Genomic DNA, 17,139 nt, shown 5'->3' with positions numbered 1-17,139 from the left:
GTATAGCTCCTCTCTTCCTTGACCTCGGCACTAGATGGGGGTGAGTGGTCAGCATCACGCCCCGGCCGGCTTTACCCCCGGGAAAGGACCCCGGTACCCATTGTAGAGGAGGCTGGGTGGGCCCCAGAGCCGGTCTGGACGCAGAGGCTAGAGGAAAAATCCTCTGCCCCCGTCGGGGATCGAACCCCGGCCGTCCAGCCCGTAGCCTGTGACTGACAGTAACAAATCAAAATTTGATTTGTGAGGAAATTAAGAGCAGATTAAATTTGGGTAATGCTTGCTGCCATTCATTTTAGAACCTTTTGTTTTTTATCTGTTCTATAAAAACATATACAGATTAAAACGTATGATAATATAATTTTGTCTTTAGTTTTTTATGGGTGTGATACTTGGTCTCTGACAATGAGGTAGGAATGTAAACTGAGGGAGGGTGTTTGAGAAGGGGCTGAGGAGAATATTTGGACCCCTATAAGGGTTTAATTATGAGGAGGCTGGAGAAAGTTGAATAATGACAAGCTTTATAAGTTGTACTTTTTGCCAAATATATTTAGACTAATCATGTCAAAGGGGATGAGATGGGCAGGGCATGTAGCCTGCATGGGAGAGAAAAAGAATGCATACAGGATTTGGGTGGGGAAATCAGAAGGAAAGAGACCCCTAGGAAGACTGAGACATGTGGGAGGATAATATTAAAATGGATCTTAAAGAAAAAAGTTGGTTTGGTGTGGACTGGATTCATATGACTCATGATAGAGACTAATGGCAAGTTCTTGTGAACATGGTAATGAACCTTTGTGTTCCATAAAATGTCTGGAACGTCTTGAGTGACTTGGCTCTGAAGGTTGATTGTTGTGTTCAGAAGATCCCACAAGTGCAGGGCACTGTGTAACATTTCTTAACATGCTGGTTTTTCTGCGGTGAGGATTTGTCCCCCTCACAATGTGGAGGACCCACCCTCCATGTTGACTGTCAGCAACTGCTTATTCTGTATATTCACAGCTACCCTCAAATTTATAGTTTATTTAACAATGCTGTATCAGTATCTCAAACTATCTAGCAATGATCCATTCATGTTAATGTAGTGTTTTCTGGTGGAGGATTCATGTTGGACACATTAGCTGAAGAATCCAAAGAAAGACTTGTTTGTTCTAACTCCTGAATTATTGAAGTCCTTAAAATTTGGAGTGCAGGTAGAGTTTTCGTGTGCATGGAAGATATATTATTGTGAACTGATTACTGTTGACGTAGGTAGTCTAGGATGTCAGAGTGAAGTACCAAGTAGTATTACTAGCAGCTGTGGAGCATGCATTGCTACATTGTTTAATGAGGCCATTCTTAGCAAGAAAGTTGTACCCTGAGGAACATTGTTTTTGACCACTGGTTATGTAGGGCTCAAAGAAGTGTAGAATGTTCTTTTGGAATAATGTTACTAAGGGGCTAATTTTGCTTAAATGTGTTGAGACGGATGTAATACAACCTCGGTTGTTAAAACCATATGCATTATTTATAATTTTGTTTAGGAACATGAGGAACCTGACTGAAGTTACTCAAGTAGAGATTTAAATAAATTTATTCTTAGCCAGCATAAAATAAATTTTCAACTTATGCCCAGAGTGTCAGAAATATTTTTGAATCATTTTAACATGGCAAAATGATAATGCTTTCCTTGAAAATATACTAATTTACAATGCTGCAATACACTATTAATGTGTTCTGAATAATTGTAACATATTAGGAACAAATGTATATCATATCCTACATGACTTGCTGATATGGAAGTTGGTTATTAAACTAATAATTTCATTACCCTTTCCCATTGCTTTAGTGACTTCCTCCCATCTTTCATGAAAACTACAGATTTTTTGTGTAAATTGTGGCTTGGATTCTACAATCTTCTTATACAATGCTGATTAGAATTTGCATTATAATGTAGTGTCACTTAGTATAACTACACAAGGGTTTACACTATTGGTTTTAACAGTATTCCTCTAAGTAATGAGCATTTTAACTAACATGTTTGTTCTGATAGAGGAGCAGATAACAGAGGGCTTTGAGGCAGGTGTGTGAGTGTGTTTCTGCATAATCATATGTGTATGATTTTTGTTGTTTTGTTTTGCTCACATTCCTTCCACGTGGCTGTCATTCGCTTCCAAGCAACCTGCTTTCTGTGTGGTCATACCATAACATGTGAGATTTAAGGTTTTTGCAGCAGTGAGGATGATGATGTGCGATGTAGCCATATTGGTAGATGCCAGTATTTCATAGAAACATTATGTCTCTATCTTCAACCCTTAAGGTGGAGACAACATGTTGATGAAAGACTTTCGGGTTATAATATCTTCAGAAGATGTGGTTTATTCACCATTCAGCTACCTGACGCGGCTTGTAACCCGAGAGTCTTTCATGAACTTCGGTCACCGTGAAAGCTTCACTTTATACGTGGAGACAGTATGTTTATCCAAAATGTTGGCATCTACTGATGAATCTACATGGTGCCAAAACCCAGATCATCATCATCATCATACCCTAACATTCTTGTTCCTGATGTGTGTTTTTTGAACTTTAGGTCAGTGAGAATAAACTCGTTCTCAAACTTTGTGATTTTGGATCAGCATCACATGTGGCTGAAAATGAGATAACCCCCTATCTAGTGAGCCGTTTCTATAGGGCTCCAGAAATAAGTAAGTTAACATAAATTGCTTTTTGCATAAGGATGCTGAAATAAAACAAATTCAGCATTGGGAAAACAATATTAGTATTGAATTTCATGCACTGATAATTTGTTTCAGTCAAGAACATTTTGTTGTTTGTGGGCCGTCAGAAGCAGTTACTTTTATTATAAAGCTAGATTCTGGATGAGTACTATTTACTAAAAAATTGTACAGATATAGTAAGCAAAATATAGTGTCCACTTAAATAGTGTGTGATGCTTTCAAACAGTAAGCATTGCAGATATTTCCTACATATAGTGCTTTCTGCGTAGTCTGGACTTGTTGAGTTGTTTTTGTATTTTTTTTATTTATTTTTTGGGGTAGTGCATTTGAGAGACCCACAGTTTATGTCCCAGCTGGGGGACAGAGCCTAGCCACAATTTTTCATCAGCTTTTGCTGCGACATTTGTAATTATTGTTCACAATTAGATTAGATGCTACACAACTTCAGAAATGGGTACTGCATTTTGTACAACAAAGAACCACTTACTTTTATTATTTTTGTGTTTTCTGTAGTATACAGTTCGTTAACCCTTGGGTTGAAGGATTGAACTTTAGTTTATATTTATGCGTTACCATACACTACAAAATTATGCTTTAGTGCTGCTATCTGTTGCCAAGAATTATATAAATGTCATGTGGCTGCCATGCTCTTAAAAATGATATTTTGAGTGTGATTGCAACAGTTGTGCCAATATTCCTCAGTTTTAAGCAGTTATGAGATTGTAAAAAAGTGTTTTGTAAATATAATATGGGTATTTGATGTATTTGTAATTTTTGTGATTTTTATTCATATACATACATATTAACTTGACCCCCATAATGAGTTCTGATTTTGTCTTATAATTACCTTATTTTAGAAAAGCAGTGCATGAGGGCAAGAGACTTGTTAGGAGTTCTTAGTTTTGAGGATAAAATGACATTACTTAATCCTTTAATTGAATGGCCATTTTAATGTAACATGCTGTTTTTAGTTTTAGGCATTCCGTATGATTTTGGTATTGACATGTGGTCTGCTGGTTGTACCATTTATGAACTGTATACTGGGAAAATAATGTTTTCTGGAAAAACCAATAATCAGGTAAGACTTTATGACATTTTTAAAATTTTGCTATAGTCCCCTTTCTTATATACTGTTATCTTTTATATTCCAAAAAGAAATTATGTTGTGTGATAAAAATGTATACATATCTGTGTACAGGTAGAAAGCAGCGTATAACATGTAAGATTTGAGGTTTTCACAACAGTGAGTATGAAGATTTCTGTCTTCTGGGTTGTTGCGCTGTGTAGTCTGGTCGATGTTAACCAACGTTTCAGAGGTCATACTGCCTCCGTCATCAGGGCGATTAGTATGAAGATTTCTGTCTTCTGGGTTGTTGCGCTGTGTAGTCTGGTCGATGTTAACCAACGTTTCAGAGGTCATACTGCCTCCGTCATCAGGGCGATTAGTATGAAGATTTCTGTCTTCTGGGTTGTTGCGCTGTGTAGTCTGGTTGATGTTAACCAACGTTATGACCTCTGAAACGTTGGTTAACATCGACCAGACCACACAGTGCAACAACCCAGAAGACTGAAATCTTCAGTGTATAATACTTTGTTGTTGATCTGTTTCACAAATCATTAGTGTTTTCCGTATTGATAGTCTGATGTCTATACCTACACTTTGATTTGCCACAAGTAGCGATGTACTGTACAGTATTTTATTTTCACATTTATCTTACTGCAGACATAACCTGAAAGTTTCCTTATTTTTTTTTATTCCCTAGGAGTACCAGTGTTTGAGAAGTACTTTTGAGTGGGAGAATTTAATTTAATTTGTTTACATTATGGATAACACACAGTTTCATTATGCGTGAAGTAATTAAGATGATACACAAAATAAAAGATTGTGACTTTCAGTAGAATTTGTGATGTTCAAAATGTTTGTTTAGTTAGACTGAGTATTTGTGTTTTTAGTTATATTGTCACTGTCATATTCCAAGAGAACACTATTTCCAACTGGTAAGTTCATATTTTTGTAAACTTGAATTTTGTAATAAAAAATAAATTGATTATTGTGCTTGCACACATGCACATTGAGGGCATATTTTGTAATTAAATTATTTTAATAGGTTTGAAAGTTTTGTCAGTTCACTATTCTCTGGCTTTGGAAAATACTCTTCTACGTAAGCCACATAATTTAATTTTGTTTAAAGGAATATGATGTGCTTTCAGATGTTGAAGTATTTCATGGATTTAAAGGGGAAGATGCCAAATAAAATTATAAGGAAGGGATCTTTCAAGGAACAACATTTTGACACCAACTGCAATTTTTTATATCATGAAGTTGATAAAGTTACGGAAAGGGTGAGTATTCATCAGCGTGATTTCAGTAATGCTGTCTTACACAAGTTTCATGTTGGTGTGATTGTGGAGGTTTGGGAAATTTTATTCTTAACATATTTACCTGCGGTGATTGCCGGGTTTTGTTATCTTAACATGAAGTGAGTGTTGGTGAGATGTCTGTTTTTATACTCTGTGTAATTTCGATCCCACACATTCATTCTGTTCTACCATGTGGGAAATCAACCTCTGCTTAACAAGAGAAAATCTGATTGTTTAAAAAATTGAATTACTATGCTGAGGCTTCTGGATTAATACTAAATTTATGTCCTCTTTTTCTTCTTAAAAATGAATTATTATGATTATGAAAGTTCTTCAGCTGTTGTGTATGTAAGAATGGAGGCTTGTAATAAGACCAGTAAAGAAAAATTGTTGCTGAAGTTCATGCAGATGTATTGTCAGATATTTAAGATAAAAAACCATGCAATTCACAGACTGGTGGTAGTGTTATTGTTGAGATAGATTGATGGTACATGGAATGGTGACATAAAACTGGTGGTACTGAATTTTATGACAGTGACTTAGAGGAAGGAAATTGTATTTTTACTCATATCCCAAATTCTGTATAGAGTAAAGTGGGTCTGTGATGCAGTTGGATGATACATTCCTTGGAAAGGCAGGGATTAGTATAGTACCTGATAAATTAGAAAGTGGACCATTATCATGGCAGGCCCTTGTAATGAAATGTTGGGAATTTTTTGAGTGGCTGAGTGACTGTTGGCTTCTCAGGAAGGACTTAAGTAAGTACCAGTATCATCAGTCTGTATGTTGGTGGTGACGTACTTTCAAATTTTTACAGAATGGTTAAATCTGTGCCACAAATGAAACTATAAAATGAAAACTTGTCTGGAAACACTGAAGTGGCAATCTGACTGGTGTAAGATTTGTGTTGCCAAAAAGAAGAAGTGAAACGTGTTTTGTGTTTTTAGAGCTGTCTTTTTCAAAAACATTACTACGTAATCATCCATTGCTCCTCAAGACTGAAAATAAAAGCATACTTTAATCATTTATGTGCTGTATTTTTAAATTTTGCTCTAATATCCTGTGCTAAATATTTTTTCTCCTTTAGGTATTTTGTTAGAGGGAAGAAATTGCATAATTATGAGCTTCACAGCCTGTGCTCCTCACCTGATATTGTTAGGGCGATTAAATCGAGGAGGATGATGTGGACAGGACATGCAGCATGCATGGTGGTGGGGAGGGGTGTTTACCAGGTATTGGTTGGGAGGCCTGAAGGGAGGAGACTGCTGGGAAGACCTAGGTGTAGGTGGAGGATAACATTAAGATGGACCTTAGGAAGATAGAAATCAATGCAGCTGGCTCAGGATAGTCTGGTGGTGGGATTTTGTCAACATGGTGATGAACTTTCAGGTTCCATAAAGAATGTGGGCTATTCTTTGATAAGCTGAGTATACAATCAGGTTTTCAAAAAAATATCTTGCAACGTAGAGTGAGTGAGTAGGTATTTAGTTTGATTTTAATGCATTGATGGGGAGTGTAGTACTGTTGGCTTCTTGAAATTGATTTTTAGTTGCTATATTTTTAATCTAAATATTATTATAATGGTGAAGTGTGGAGTTTTCTTTGTGGTATAGACTGCTTATTTAGATGTGCTTTGGCTTCAAATGGTTAAATTATGCTATGTGTAAAGAGGTTAATGAAGAGGACATGTTTCCTCAGAAGAAGATGCAGAGTGCAAGTGAAATACCTTATTTAATGAGAGATTGAAATGAGGAACTGATGCCAGCAATGTGTGTGCTTTGCTTCTCAGAATCTTGAAAACTATAAGGAGGAATCTCAAAGTGATAAAGGCCACTAGAGACGGTGCTGCCGTCTTTCTTAATTGTACATATTTTGTGTATAATTTAGTTGATTAAGTCATTTTATCTTCTGTCTTGCACAAGAATACATGGGAGTACCTATTTATAATATTCACACAATATGGGAAGTTTTCATTGTCTGTGCATATACTTTGCAAAATTTGAATAATAACCACAGAAGACCATAAATACATAGGTGACAGTGTGAATTATACTTTTCTATAATTTTCATTGTTATAATTAAATTTGTGACCTATTAGAATGTCTTGTAACGATATGCTGTATTTGGCATTTTCCATGATTCAAGCTCAAATGCTGCAAAACATAAAGTGTTATTGTTGCAGGAAAAAGTAGTAGTTATGTCAACATTGAACCCATCCCGAGATCTGCTGTCTGAACTGGTTGGCAACCAGAACCTTCCAGAGGATCAAGCCAGGAAAGTCAATCAGCTCAAGGACCTTTTGGAGAGAATTCTGATGTTGGACTCCTCAAAACGCGTTGCAATCAACCAGGCCCTGACGCACGCCTTCATCCAGGAGAAGATATGAGCTGCTGACTTTTGAGATCAAGGGGTTAAAGTTATTGAGAGAGGTAACTAGTGGTCTCAGGAGTGCCTCCAGCGGGGAAGTGTTGCTAAGCTAGTTCATAAGATGTTGCGTGGTCTTAACATACTTTATGCTCTTTGATACTTGGTAGAGAAGTGGGGCCACAACATTTATTTTATTCAAACTTAATTTGCTGTAAAACTTTGAAATATTTAATTCACAAGCAAAAAGCAGTGAAATATGAGACTTTATTTTATATCATAATATAAATTATGACATAAGTCATGGTTTGCATTTAAAGAAGTGGAACCCTGAGGTACACTCTGTACGTAATGTCATTAGTGAGTACAAGCGGGACAATATCTGATCTTCATGTAATTTTACTATTTAATTTTCTGGTCTTGTTTAAGATGAGAAATGAATACATTAAGTTTATTGATACTTATGTGTGAATGTTATTCCGCACTATATTTGATTTATTTAATGATGAAAAATGATAGTAAAAGCTATAAAAAATAATTTGTTTAGTAATTTCTTTGTCAAGTGTCCATTATTTTAAAATAATAAATAGTAATATCCTTGGAACATTTTAGATCTCTTTTAATACCATTAGTTTACCTTCTGAACAGCCAAAATGTGTAATGAGATAATGTGGTAGGAGGAAGGGAAAGTTGAATGACTGATGTGGGAAAACATGTAAGTTGTGAAAGCAGTGACTGAAGGGATTATTAGTCCACTTTTACATCAAGGACACCCACTGCACTGTATTGTTTAAAATGTTGCTATGCTGGCAAGACATTCAGGAGCAGTTGTTATATTCTGGTCTGAATATAACAAGTTCGTGTTGTGACATGTTTTGTTTCATACTTCCATTTTGTTACTCATCCAAGAAATGTCAATACTTGAATATTCTTCATTGGGTTTTTAAAGAGTAGTGGGAATTTCCAGCACATTTATCCTGAGTATCCTTACACCCATTCCTTCTGTTCCAGTAGATCTACTGTAAAATAGGGGTAATGTCTGTGATGGATTAGCCTTAAGCATATAAATGGATTAAAATAAGTCACTGATGTTTTTTAATGTAATAAAGCATGATTAAGCATATGAATCAGAACTATATTTTTAGGCATAGTATACATTTTCTATTCTGTAGCTTCTGTTAGAAGTTCATTTAACACTTTCACATCTTTTCAGTAAATTACTGTAATGTATTTTGTTTGCTCAAGTAACAATTGCATGGACAGTTTATTATTTCTTACAGCATTAGTTCTTAGTTTTAAGAAACATACTTCTACATTCTTTTGTATCATTTACTTGTACACACAGATGTTTATATGTTAGTACGTAAGGGATCATATCTTTCCTTCCGTGAAGTCGGAGTATTTGGCAAATTGTGGGCAGTCTTCATGCCCATGAAAATATAGGTTTTGAAAGGGATTTTGTATGTTTTAACTGAAGGGTGAATTCGAGATTTTCTAAAATTTTCAGGAACTTGCAGGTCGTGTCTAGTCAAATCCTTTACAGTTTAGTGTTGCATTGTAGGCATGTGGATCAAACATTGTGGACTTTGTGCCTTGAAAAGAAAATACTGAACTAACTGATGTTCCATGACTGTTAGATAAATGAAGCAGTGCTCATACCCCATCTGTCCTTACTGTAGTCCTTCTGTATGGCATAGGTTTACTATGATAGATAAAATTGTTAGCAATGGAGTTCTAATTTTATGCCTGACTTCAGCATACGAGTATGAAAGGATTTATATCTATGTTCTGTTTGGTAATTGCAGAAATGTGGATGACATTTAAATTAAAACAAATAATGTACCTAAAATATAAATTTTTATATTTACTTATGGAAACTGAAAAAGGAAAAAAGTATTTCAAGCACTGTTAATGTGAGTGCTCAATACTGAAAGACTAGTAAGCTATTCTTAAATTGTTTTGTATCATGGACTACTTTCTGCATTTAATTTTTTTGTGGCAGATTTTAATGTGTGTATTTTTTGCAAGACTTTGGTTACACACTGATCATAAAGTATAATATATAAATGTAGCAATGTTAAATGGAGACAGATGCATGTAGCAGATCTTCATTTTCAGTGATTCCAGTGATAGTACATCTTAAGCTTCAGGAAATTTTATTTTTTGTAAATCAACCATTAAAAAAGCAGTTTACAAAATCCAATGGGTGGTCAAAGGTCATCATAATATTTAGTGTCACACCAAACTCCATTGCCACATCCATAAACAACTTTTTTGGCATGGTATATAAGCTAAGGGATAACTGTATTTTTATCCTTTGTGATGTAGGTACATCGATGTATTCCATAGATTCTATTAAGCGGGTTGAACAAGTCAGAGTGTAATACATCACACACAAAATATTGAAAATACAACATGAATGCAGAGACATCTTAAGAACAAAATATACTATAATAGACTTTATCACATACATAATTATACAATTAATAATTTCTTTGGAATTGTAGTGTCCCATGGCATGAAGTCATTTCTTCACCTGTATTCATGCGAGACTGTTACAAGTCAAAAATAAAGCGTAATAATGTTGCACATTCTCAGTATTCAATGAGTTATGGACATTCGAAATTGTTGATGATAATAGCATAAAAAGCAAGTTTATTGTGTACTGTTTCATAATTTTTATTGAAGCTGTAAATTATTACACAAATTAAAAAAAATCAAAGTGGCCACTGCCTTCTCTTAAGCAAGTTTACTGTTTTACAGTTTTTATTGAAGCGTTAACTTATTGCAATAATTGCTCAGAGTTTCTACCACCTCTTGGTCCTTGCTCTGTTCAAGAGAAGCATTTCCTTTGGAAAGCATAATTTTTTAACTGCACTGTGTCACAGGTCTGGTCTGGTCTGTGGCTGTGCTACTTTTTCTGATTTCATTTTGTTCCGTTCCTCATGACTGTTTCGTCATTGGTAAACAAAAGTCAAGGAATAGGCCAATCATTTTGAATGATTCTGTCTCAAAATTTTCAGGTTGAAGGTCTTGAACAAGAGCACACTACATATGTAGTTTCTTTCCTTATATATACACATGTACACATATATACAAACACAGAACTGTGTACAAATTAGTTAGGTACATGACTGCAGTCTGGTAATCATTTCATAGTAATATAAATTCATCAATTTTAATATATATTTCTGCATCTTCTGGACACCTTCCATGATTCTAATATCTTACTTCTGTACAAGGAATATTTTATTACTGTGTGATGAGTTGCCCAGAATATTATAAAGTATGTGATAATTGATTAAAAGTATGAAAAGTGCACTTTTTAACATTTATTATCTAGAAGTATCTGGGACTTAATGAAACATGTCTTATTTAATTTTGGCAAAACAAGTTTAAAATTTTTAAGTGTAGGTAATCATCAGTTTGTTGTGTGACCTCTTGAACTGTAGAAAATTTCAAGCCTTTATTATTTGATTAGACATTGTTTACCATTCTGTCACATCATGACATTCTTCAGTTAAATGATTTTACCAGAGTAGTGTTCAAAAACATATTTAAACATCCTAAGCATAAGAAATTTTGGTGTATTTTCCATAATTTTTCTTTGCAATTACACACTCTTTTCTGCATATTATAATATTGTAGTTGATCAAGCAATTTCCTGTTTCATATTATAATGTTTTATTATTACCAATGGCATTATCTGCTTGGAGCCATTGTAGCTGTCAGTATACTGTCTGACAACAAACTGGATGACTGGAGTTTAATCCCTTACAGGTTAAAGTATGTTTCTTCTAGCCTCAGTATCTAGACTGGCTCTGGTTCCCACACAAGCTCCTTTCGAATGGGTACTGGGGATCTTTCCCTGGGATAAAGTGCATTCTGACCACTTGCCGTCATCTGGCACTGAGCTCAAGAAAGAGTAGGAGCTATACCTGCTCTCCCCCTCAAGTGCTTTAATGACGTGGTGGGGCATCCTGGCTAATACAGTTCACTATTTTTCTATAATGGCATGTTTTGGACAGTATTTTTTGCCTACAAGTTATTTTTCTGTTTATAGTAGATAGTATTATATTAGTTTAAAATTGTGTTTATCATATCTAAATATTTACTGAGATGTGGAAGGAATGCAAAAGCAATATGGGAGAAGGAGAAGGTGGTAAATACAGAAGGGATAAAGGACATGAACAAATCAGTCCTTGTTGAATTTAAGAGCCTTTCTACACTAGTTGAAATATATCCTTGTATTAGACGTCTTATGTGTTCAGAATGCTGCCATTTGAAAGAAGTCCATGAACCCGTTTAAGAATTGCTACACTGTTTTTGTATTTAGAAAGGGTTTCTTAATTACAGTGCATTCAGAATTTCCCTGAGTTTTAACCTGAACCCTTGCCTTAGGTTTTCCAATTCCACATTCTTTCCACCGTGACCATCTTATACACCAGACTGAATCCTGTTCACCAATGTTGTTGACAAAAGTGACACAAAATTGTTACTGTGGCAATTCTTGTTCCAGAATACAGGCCGAGCAGCCATGCCCATGTCTTCTCATGGCTGAGTGTGCTGTTACGTCAGCCCAGATGTTACAATTGCTGTTTAAAGGTATTGCTGTTACGAACTGGAAGGGTACCACTATAGGTTTTGAATTTGTCCTGTAGCTTAGTGCAAATAAATGTTTGCAGTTTGTATGTTAGAAAGTTGAGATGAGAAAGCAGTCCTCTGTCAGATTCTCCTTTCCTGATGAATTCTGCTTGTAATTTTATACAATATTTATATTTGCAGGCTGTACAAGTCAACTGTCAACAGATGTGTAATGTATCGGAAAAGATATGGCATTTTTCAATGGTATCATGGGGAATTACATTTTTCCATTTTTATGAATTTGCAACACTAGAAATGAATTTATCAGAAAGAACTGAATAATAGGAACTATTGGTACATTGTACAGTCGGTCACATTTATAGCGATTACTTGTTATTTGTAAGACTTGAGGTTCTCACAGCGGTGAATATGAAGATTTCTGTCTTCTGGGTTATTGCGCTGTGTAGTCTGGTCGATGTTAACCAACGTTTCAGAGGTCATACTGCCTCCGTCATCAGGGCGATGATCGCCCTGATGACGGAGGCAGTATGACCTCTGAAACGTTGGTTAACATCGACCAGACTACACAGCGCAATAACCCAGAAGACAGAAATCTACTTGTTATTTATTTAACTCTGCAAGTTAAAGCCATTTCATTCAGAGGAAGTAGTTATGTAAAAAATTATAGTCACATGTACTTGTATCATAAAATGTGTCAACCTTTAAAAAGTTACTTTCGTCTTTAAAAGTACTGATTGGTGCTGTTTGTGGGCTTAGGTTTTATACTATTTTAATTATTTTTCTTCTTTTACCCATACTTCTTAAACATCAAAGGGTATTTATTACTAATTGTACATTCTGAAAGTGGAATTCTTGTTTTTCTCTGTGAGACCATTGGTACAAATGAAATTTATCTTTTTGTTCTTTTGTTCATCAAGTATCAAAAGATTTTCAGTTTAAACTGTAATGTTCTCATTTTGTTTTAATGCATTTCTTTTATAAGTTACTAGCAAAAATTTAAGACTGGATGAACATGAGAATGTTTACTGTATATGTCTGTGGTCTGTGTGCAAGGATACTGTCTAATTTACACTTTCTTTTCTAGCAAAACGGCCTCTTCCTAACGGAGGTGCTTTGAAAATCATTTGGACTATTTGGCAACAGTGGAATAGCATTTTCAAGGTATACTTCTGTCAGTATCCTCTATTTTAATTTTTGTTTTCTTACTTCTGTATTTTGTTGGTTTTGTTATAAAGTCAGGTAAGTTCCAAGTAAAGAGGTAAGATTGCTGATTGTGATTACATTTTTAGGGTCTTACAACACCATTCATTTTGATAAGGATAATAAGTCTTACGATGTTTGTTAATGTATGTGTTTGCTGTATTTATTCTGGTGAGACCATTTTGAACTCTGTGTGCATCCTGTATGCATGCAGTGTATCTAATATACCAGAAAGAAAAAAATATTCCTGTAGTACCCTTTTCTTCCAGTTGTTTTTGAAGGATGCTACTTACAAAGTGTTACAGCCAGGTTTAGTATTTTGCTTTTCATAGTAGATGACTTTGAGAGTGGTCATGCCAGAAGTTGGATTTCACTGAAACATTTAGTGTATTTTCCACTAATAGAATGAAGGTATATGAGGGGCAGTCAAAAAGTTCCCAGAATTGTGGTATAGCACTGTAATGGTAGGACATATGACAACGCTTACCTAATCACCTTCAAAGTAGGACCCTTGCGCACACACACACTTGCTCCATCAATCCTGCCATTGTTGGAAGCACCGGCGGAAGGCTTCGTTTGGAATCTTCCGGAGCTTGGCCGTCACATTCGATTTGATGTCCTCCATGGTTGCAAAACGCGTCCCCGTGAGGCCCATTTTCAGAGTAGAGAACACCCAGAAGTCAGTCGGAGCGAGATCCGGAGAGTATGGTAGTTGGGTGATGACGGGAATGCTTTTCTCGGCGAGGAATTTCTGCACAATCAGCGATGTGTCGAATGCGACAGCCGAACTCTGGAAGATTCCAAACGAAACCTTCTGCTGGTGCTTCCAACAATGGCAGGATCGATGGAGCAAGTGTGTGTGTGCGCAAGGGTCCTACTTTGAAGGTGATTAGGTAAGCGTTGCCATATGTCCTACCATTACAGTGCTATACCACAATTCCAGGAACTTTTTGACTGCCCTATGTATATTGAACCTGTTCTGCCTTCTTCAGACAACACTTCCATCTCATTTCTTTTCTTTATGTAGGTTGCTTTCAGCATACATTCAACTTTTTATATGAAAGATTCAAAATGCTGTCGGTGTTATGCCATTTTATTTGTAGTATGAACAGTCATTTCATCTTTGGGGCCCCCTCACACACACACACACACATAAAAGTAACTTGAAAAAATTGTCAGTATTTGGAGAATTCTCAAATTGTAGTTTATTTAGGTTATACATAAATCAGACAGTGGTCACAAACATCAATATAACATGTTCTGTTTGGTTGCAGAAACAGCTGGCAATCACATTAGTGGGTCACAGTATGTGATAAGTTTCTGATAGGTGTAGCCTTAGCCTTTGCCTTCAGTAGGAGCAGGTTCTTTGCTGTATATTTATTAATTATTAGATGCAAAATATGGAACATACATACATACATTGTTACGACATTCTACAGCGAGTATTTCGTCAGCGCGGACTCACTTGGAAGGTAAATTCTGCTCGGGCTACCAGCCGTGTAAGGTGGCTTAATGAAGAAAACACCAGTGTTTCGAGACCCGTCTTTGTTCTTTTCCTCGGGGTACCTTACATGGCTGGTAACCCAAGAAGAATTTATTGTACTTTGTCTCCATGAAAGCTTCAGATTATACATCACTTGGAAGAGTTTATTGGATTCCTCTTATCAAGAGCAAAAAAAGATAATGGTGAATATGTAGCAGTCCTAATTGTCTAGTTAAACCTTGCAAGTTGATAAATTCTTTTTCTTCTTATGACAGTGTGTAGGTATTTGCATGCATGATCACTTACATTTATTATTGTTGATGGTAAATTGCTTCTAGCTAATGCATTTTTGAGTGTTGCAGATCTTCTGGAAACAATTCTGTGAAGATTGAAGATGCTTTACACTGATGTTTTGTTATAATTCTTCATGCAAAACAATAAATAATTTCTTTGTACAGTGTTCTCTTCTTCAGTTACTCATACTATAGTTTAACTCAGGTTTTACTGACCTTTGGGTTTCATAACATGGACTTATTTTGATAGTAACTTAAACCATGGTGCATAGTCCTTGAGAAACTGATAGTTCCGTAGGTGGTCTGTAAAGCCCATGCCATTGTGGAACTCTTAAGGTTCATTGCTATGCTTGTAAGAGCATGTCATTAGATCCTCTCCTCAGCCAGCTAAATCCAGTCCCTCAAATTCAATTTCCTTAAAAAACATTTCAATACTATACTGGTATCTGTGCTCAGGTTTCCAAATTTGTCTCTTTCTGTGGCAGGTTTTCCAACCAAAATGTGTATGAATTTCTTATCTCTCATATGCAACTTGCTCTACCAATCTCATGCTTGATATGGTCTCCCTGATATTTAGTGAAGAGTACAAATTGTGAAGTTCCTCATGTATTTTTTCTATCTGTGGCATCAAGTTGTCATGTCTACAGCCTTGTTTATTTGTCCCTTGGATTGAGACCAATTGAGGGAAATTTTTATAGTTTAATCTGTACATCTTTGGATAAGAGATGGGAAGACAAAATTCCAAACTGAATGTTGGCAAGCATTCCTAAAATTTATTGATGGATGTAATTTTGATTTGTTGCTGTTGTTTCCAAATACTTAAACTCTGTCACTGTTTTATTTACCTTCTTTTATGATTTTTTGTATTCTGATGATGATGCGAACATAGTTTCCTGTGCATTTACTTCTAGCCAAACCTACTTATGACAGTACATTCATGGATAAAGTTGAATGCAATTGTCACTTCAGGTAGGAACTGAAAAAAGGGTAAGGTGATTTTGTTTATGTGGAGTGATACTTCACTCATATTAGGAGAACCTTGTAGTGCTTGGCAGTGAGTCATTCATCGTCAGTTGGGATCAAGGAAGTGGCATTTGCCTTAACAACTTCATTAGCACTATAATATCTAATACAGCTTTTAAAGATTGCTTTAGCTAAATGGTATTTATGGTTTTCATAATAAATTATCAACATCAACCAGAAGCTGATGTAACCCATTCAGCTCCAGTTACTGCTGACTTTCTTGGGCCTTTCTAATGGCATATTCTACAAGATGGTGATGAAGCAAACATCTCTTCTTCAGATCTATTGTTTTAAAGTTTTGTAATCACCTCTGTCAAGTGCAGAAGTCAAGAAAGACTGGAGTTACACCTCCAATTCTCTAAATATCTTCATGATGTGGTACTTAATTAGTACAGGGTATTTAATTTAAAATGCAACCTGAAGTACTACACATGAACCCTATCGCACAAAATGAAACTAGTGAAATACTGAATCCTTGCAGCTGATTGCTTCTTGAAATTGGCATGGCTGTAATTTAGTTGTTTCGTTATTCCTTGAGCACTTGTCACCGATTCTTCCTGTGTCATGAAATTTTGTTAGCAGTTGGTGTATTGTCTCGTGTGGTACTTGTCAGGATACGTATTGTTAAATTCTTCACGAACATCAGCAGATGATCTCAGTGTGAGGTAATGTTCAAGAATGGACATACGTTCTGCTATGAAGACATCGTGTTTGTGTCTGCACAGCATGGCCAGGGTGACCTTGACGAGTGTTACGATAAAAGTTAGTATTACATGGGGATGGACCTACTTCATAATTTCATGTTTGTACTGTAGTACATGATCGTTGCATTGCATTTTAAATTATACATCGTGTACGTGGGATAGTTTTACCTTGTAAATACAGGTACCATCATTATGATGCTGTATTCTTTGGGTATGAAAATAAAAATTAAAGATCTGAAGTTTTCACAATTTGGGTTTAGGCTGTTTGTGGTCTTCTGAGTTATGACACCATGTAGTCTTGGTGGTTATCGGTGTTTTTAAGGAACATTTGGTGTAAAACTACTCAAATCTTCGTACAGTATATTTAATAAAGATTCTGTTCTTCTCAGTTG

General features: G+C 35.7%; 1 protein-coding gene across 6 annotated transcripts in view; it reads left to right on the top strand.

Annotated features, from left to right (window-relative positions):
- Prp4k (Pre-mRNA processing factor 4 kinase) overlaps positions 1 to 15,182 on the top strand; it is a 34,882-nt gene extending 19,700 nt beyond the window's left edge. For 4 of the 6 annotated variants that reach the window (XM_087347264.1, XM_087347267.1, XM_087347266.1 and 1 more), the window contains 4 exons: positions 2,567 to 2,681; positions 3,686 to 3,792; positions 4,926 to 5,057; positions 7,258 to 8,562. In XM_087347264.1, the coding sequence (XP_087203390.1) occupies positions 2,567 to 2,681; positions 3,686 to 3,792; positions 4,926 to 5,057; positions 7,258 to 7,461 (558 nt within the window). In that variant the 3' untranslated portion in view covers positions 7,462 to 8,562. Of the gene's footprint in view, positions 1 to 2,566; positions 2,682 to 3,685; positions 3,793 to 4,925; positions 5,058 to 7,257; positions 8,563 to 11,958; positions 12,129 to 13,128 lie in introns of those variants that run through there. The other 2 variants (XR_015534737.1, XM_087347265.1) reach the window with 2 other exon arrangements.
- Positions 15,183 to 17,139: the final 1,957 nt, after the last annotated feature.

The sequence above is a fragment of the Zootermopsis nevadensis genome, unplaced genomic scaffold (assembly GCF_977971745.1).
Source record: "Zootermopsis nevadensis isolate Lab colony 2312 unplaced genomic scaffold, Znev_1.0 Znev_ptg000011l, whole genome shotgun sequence".
Classification (NCBI taxonomy): domain Eukaryota; kingdom Metazoa; phylum Arthropoda; class Insecta; order Blattodea; family Termopsidae; genus Zootermopsis; species Zootermopsis nevadensis.
This window is presented reverse-complemented; position numbering and strand designations above follow the sequence as displayed.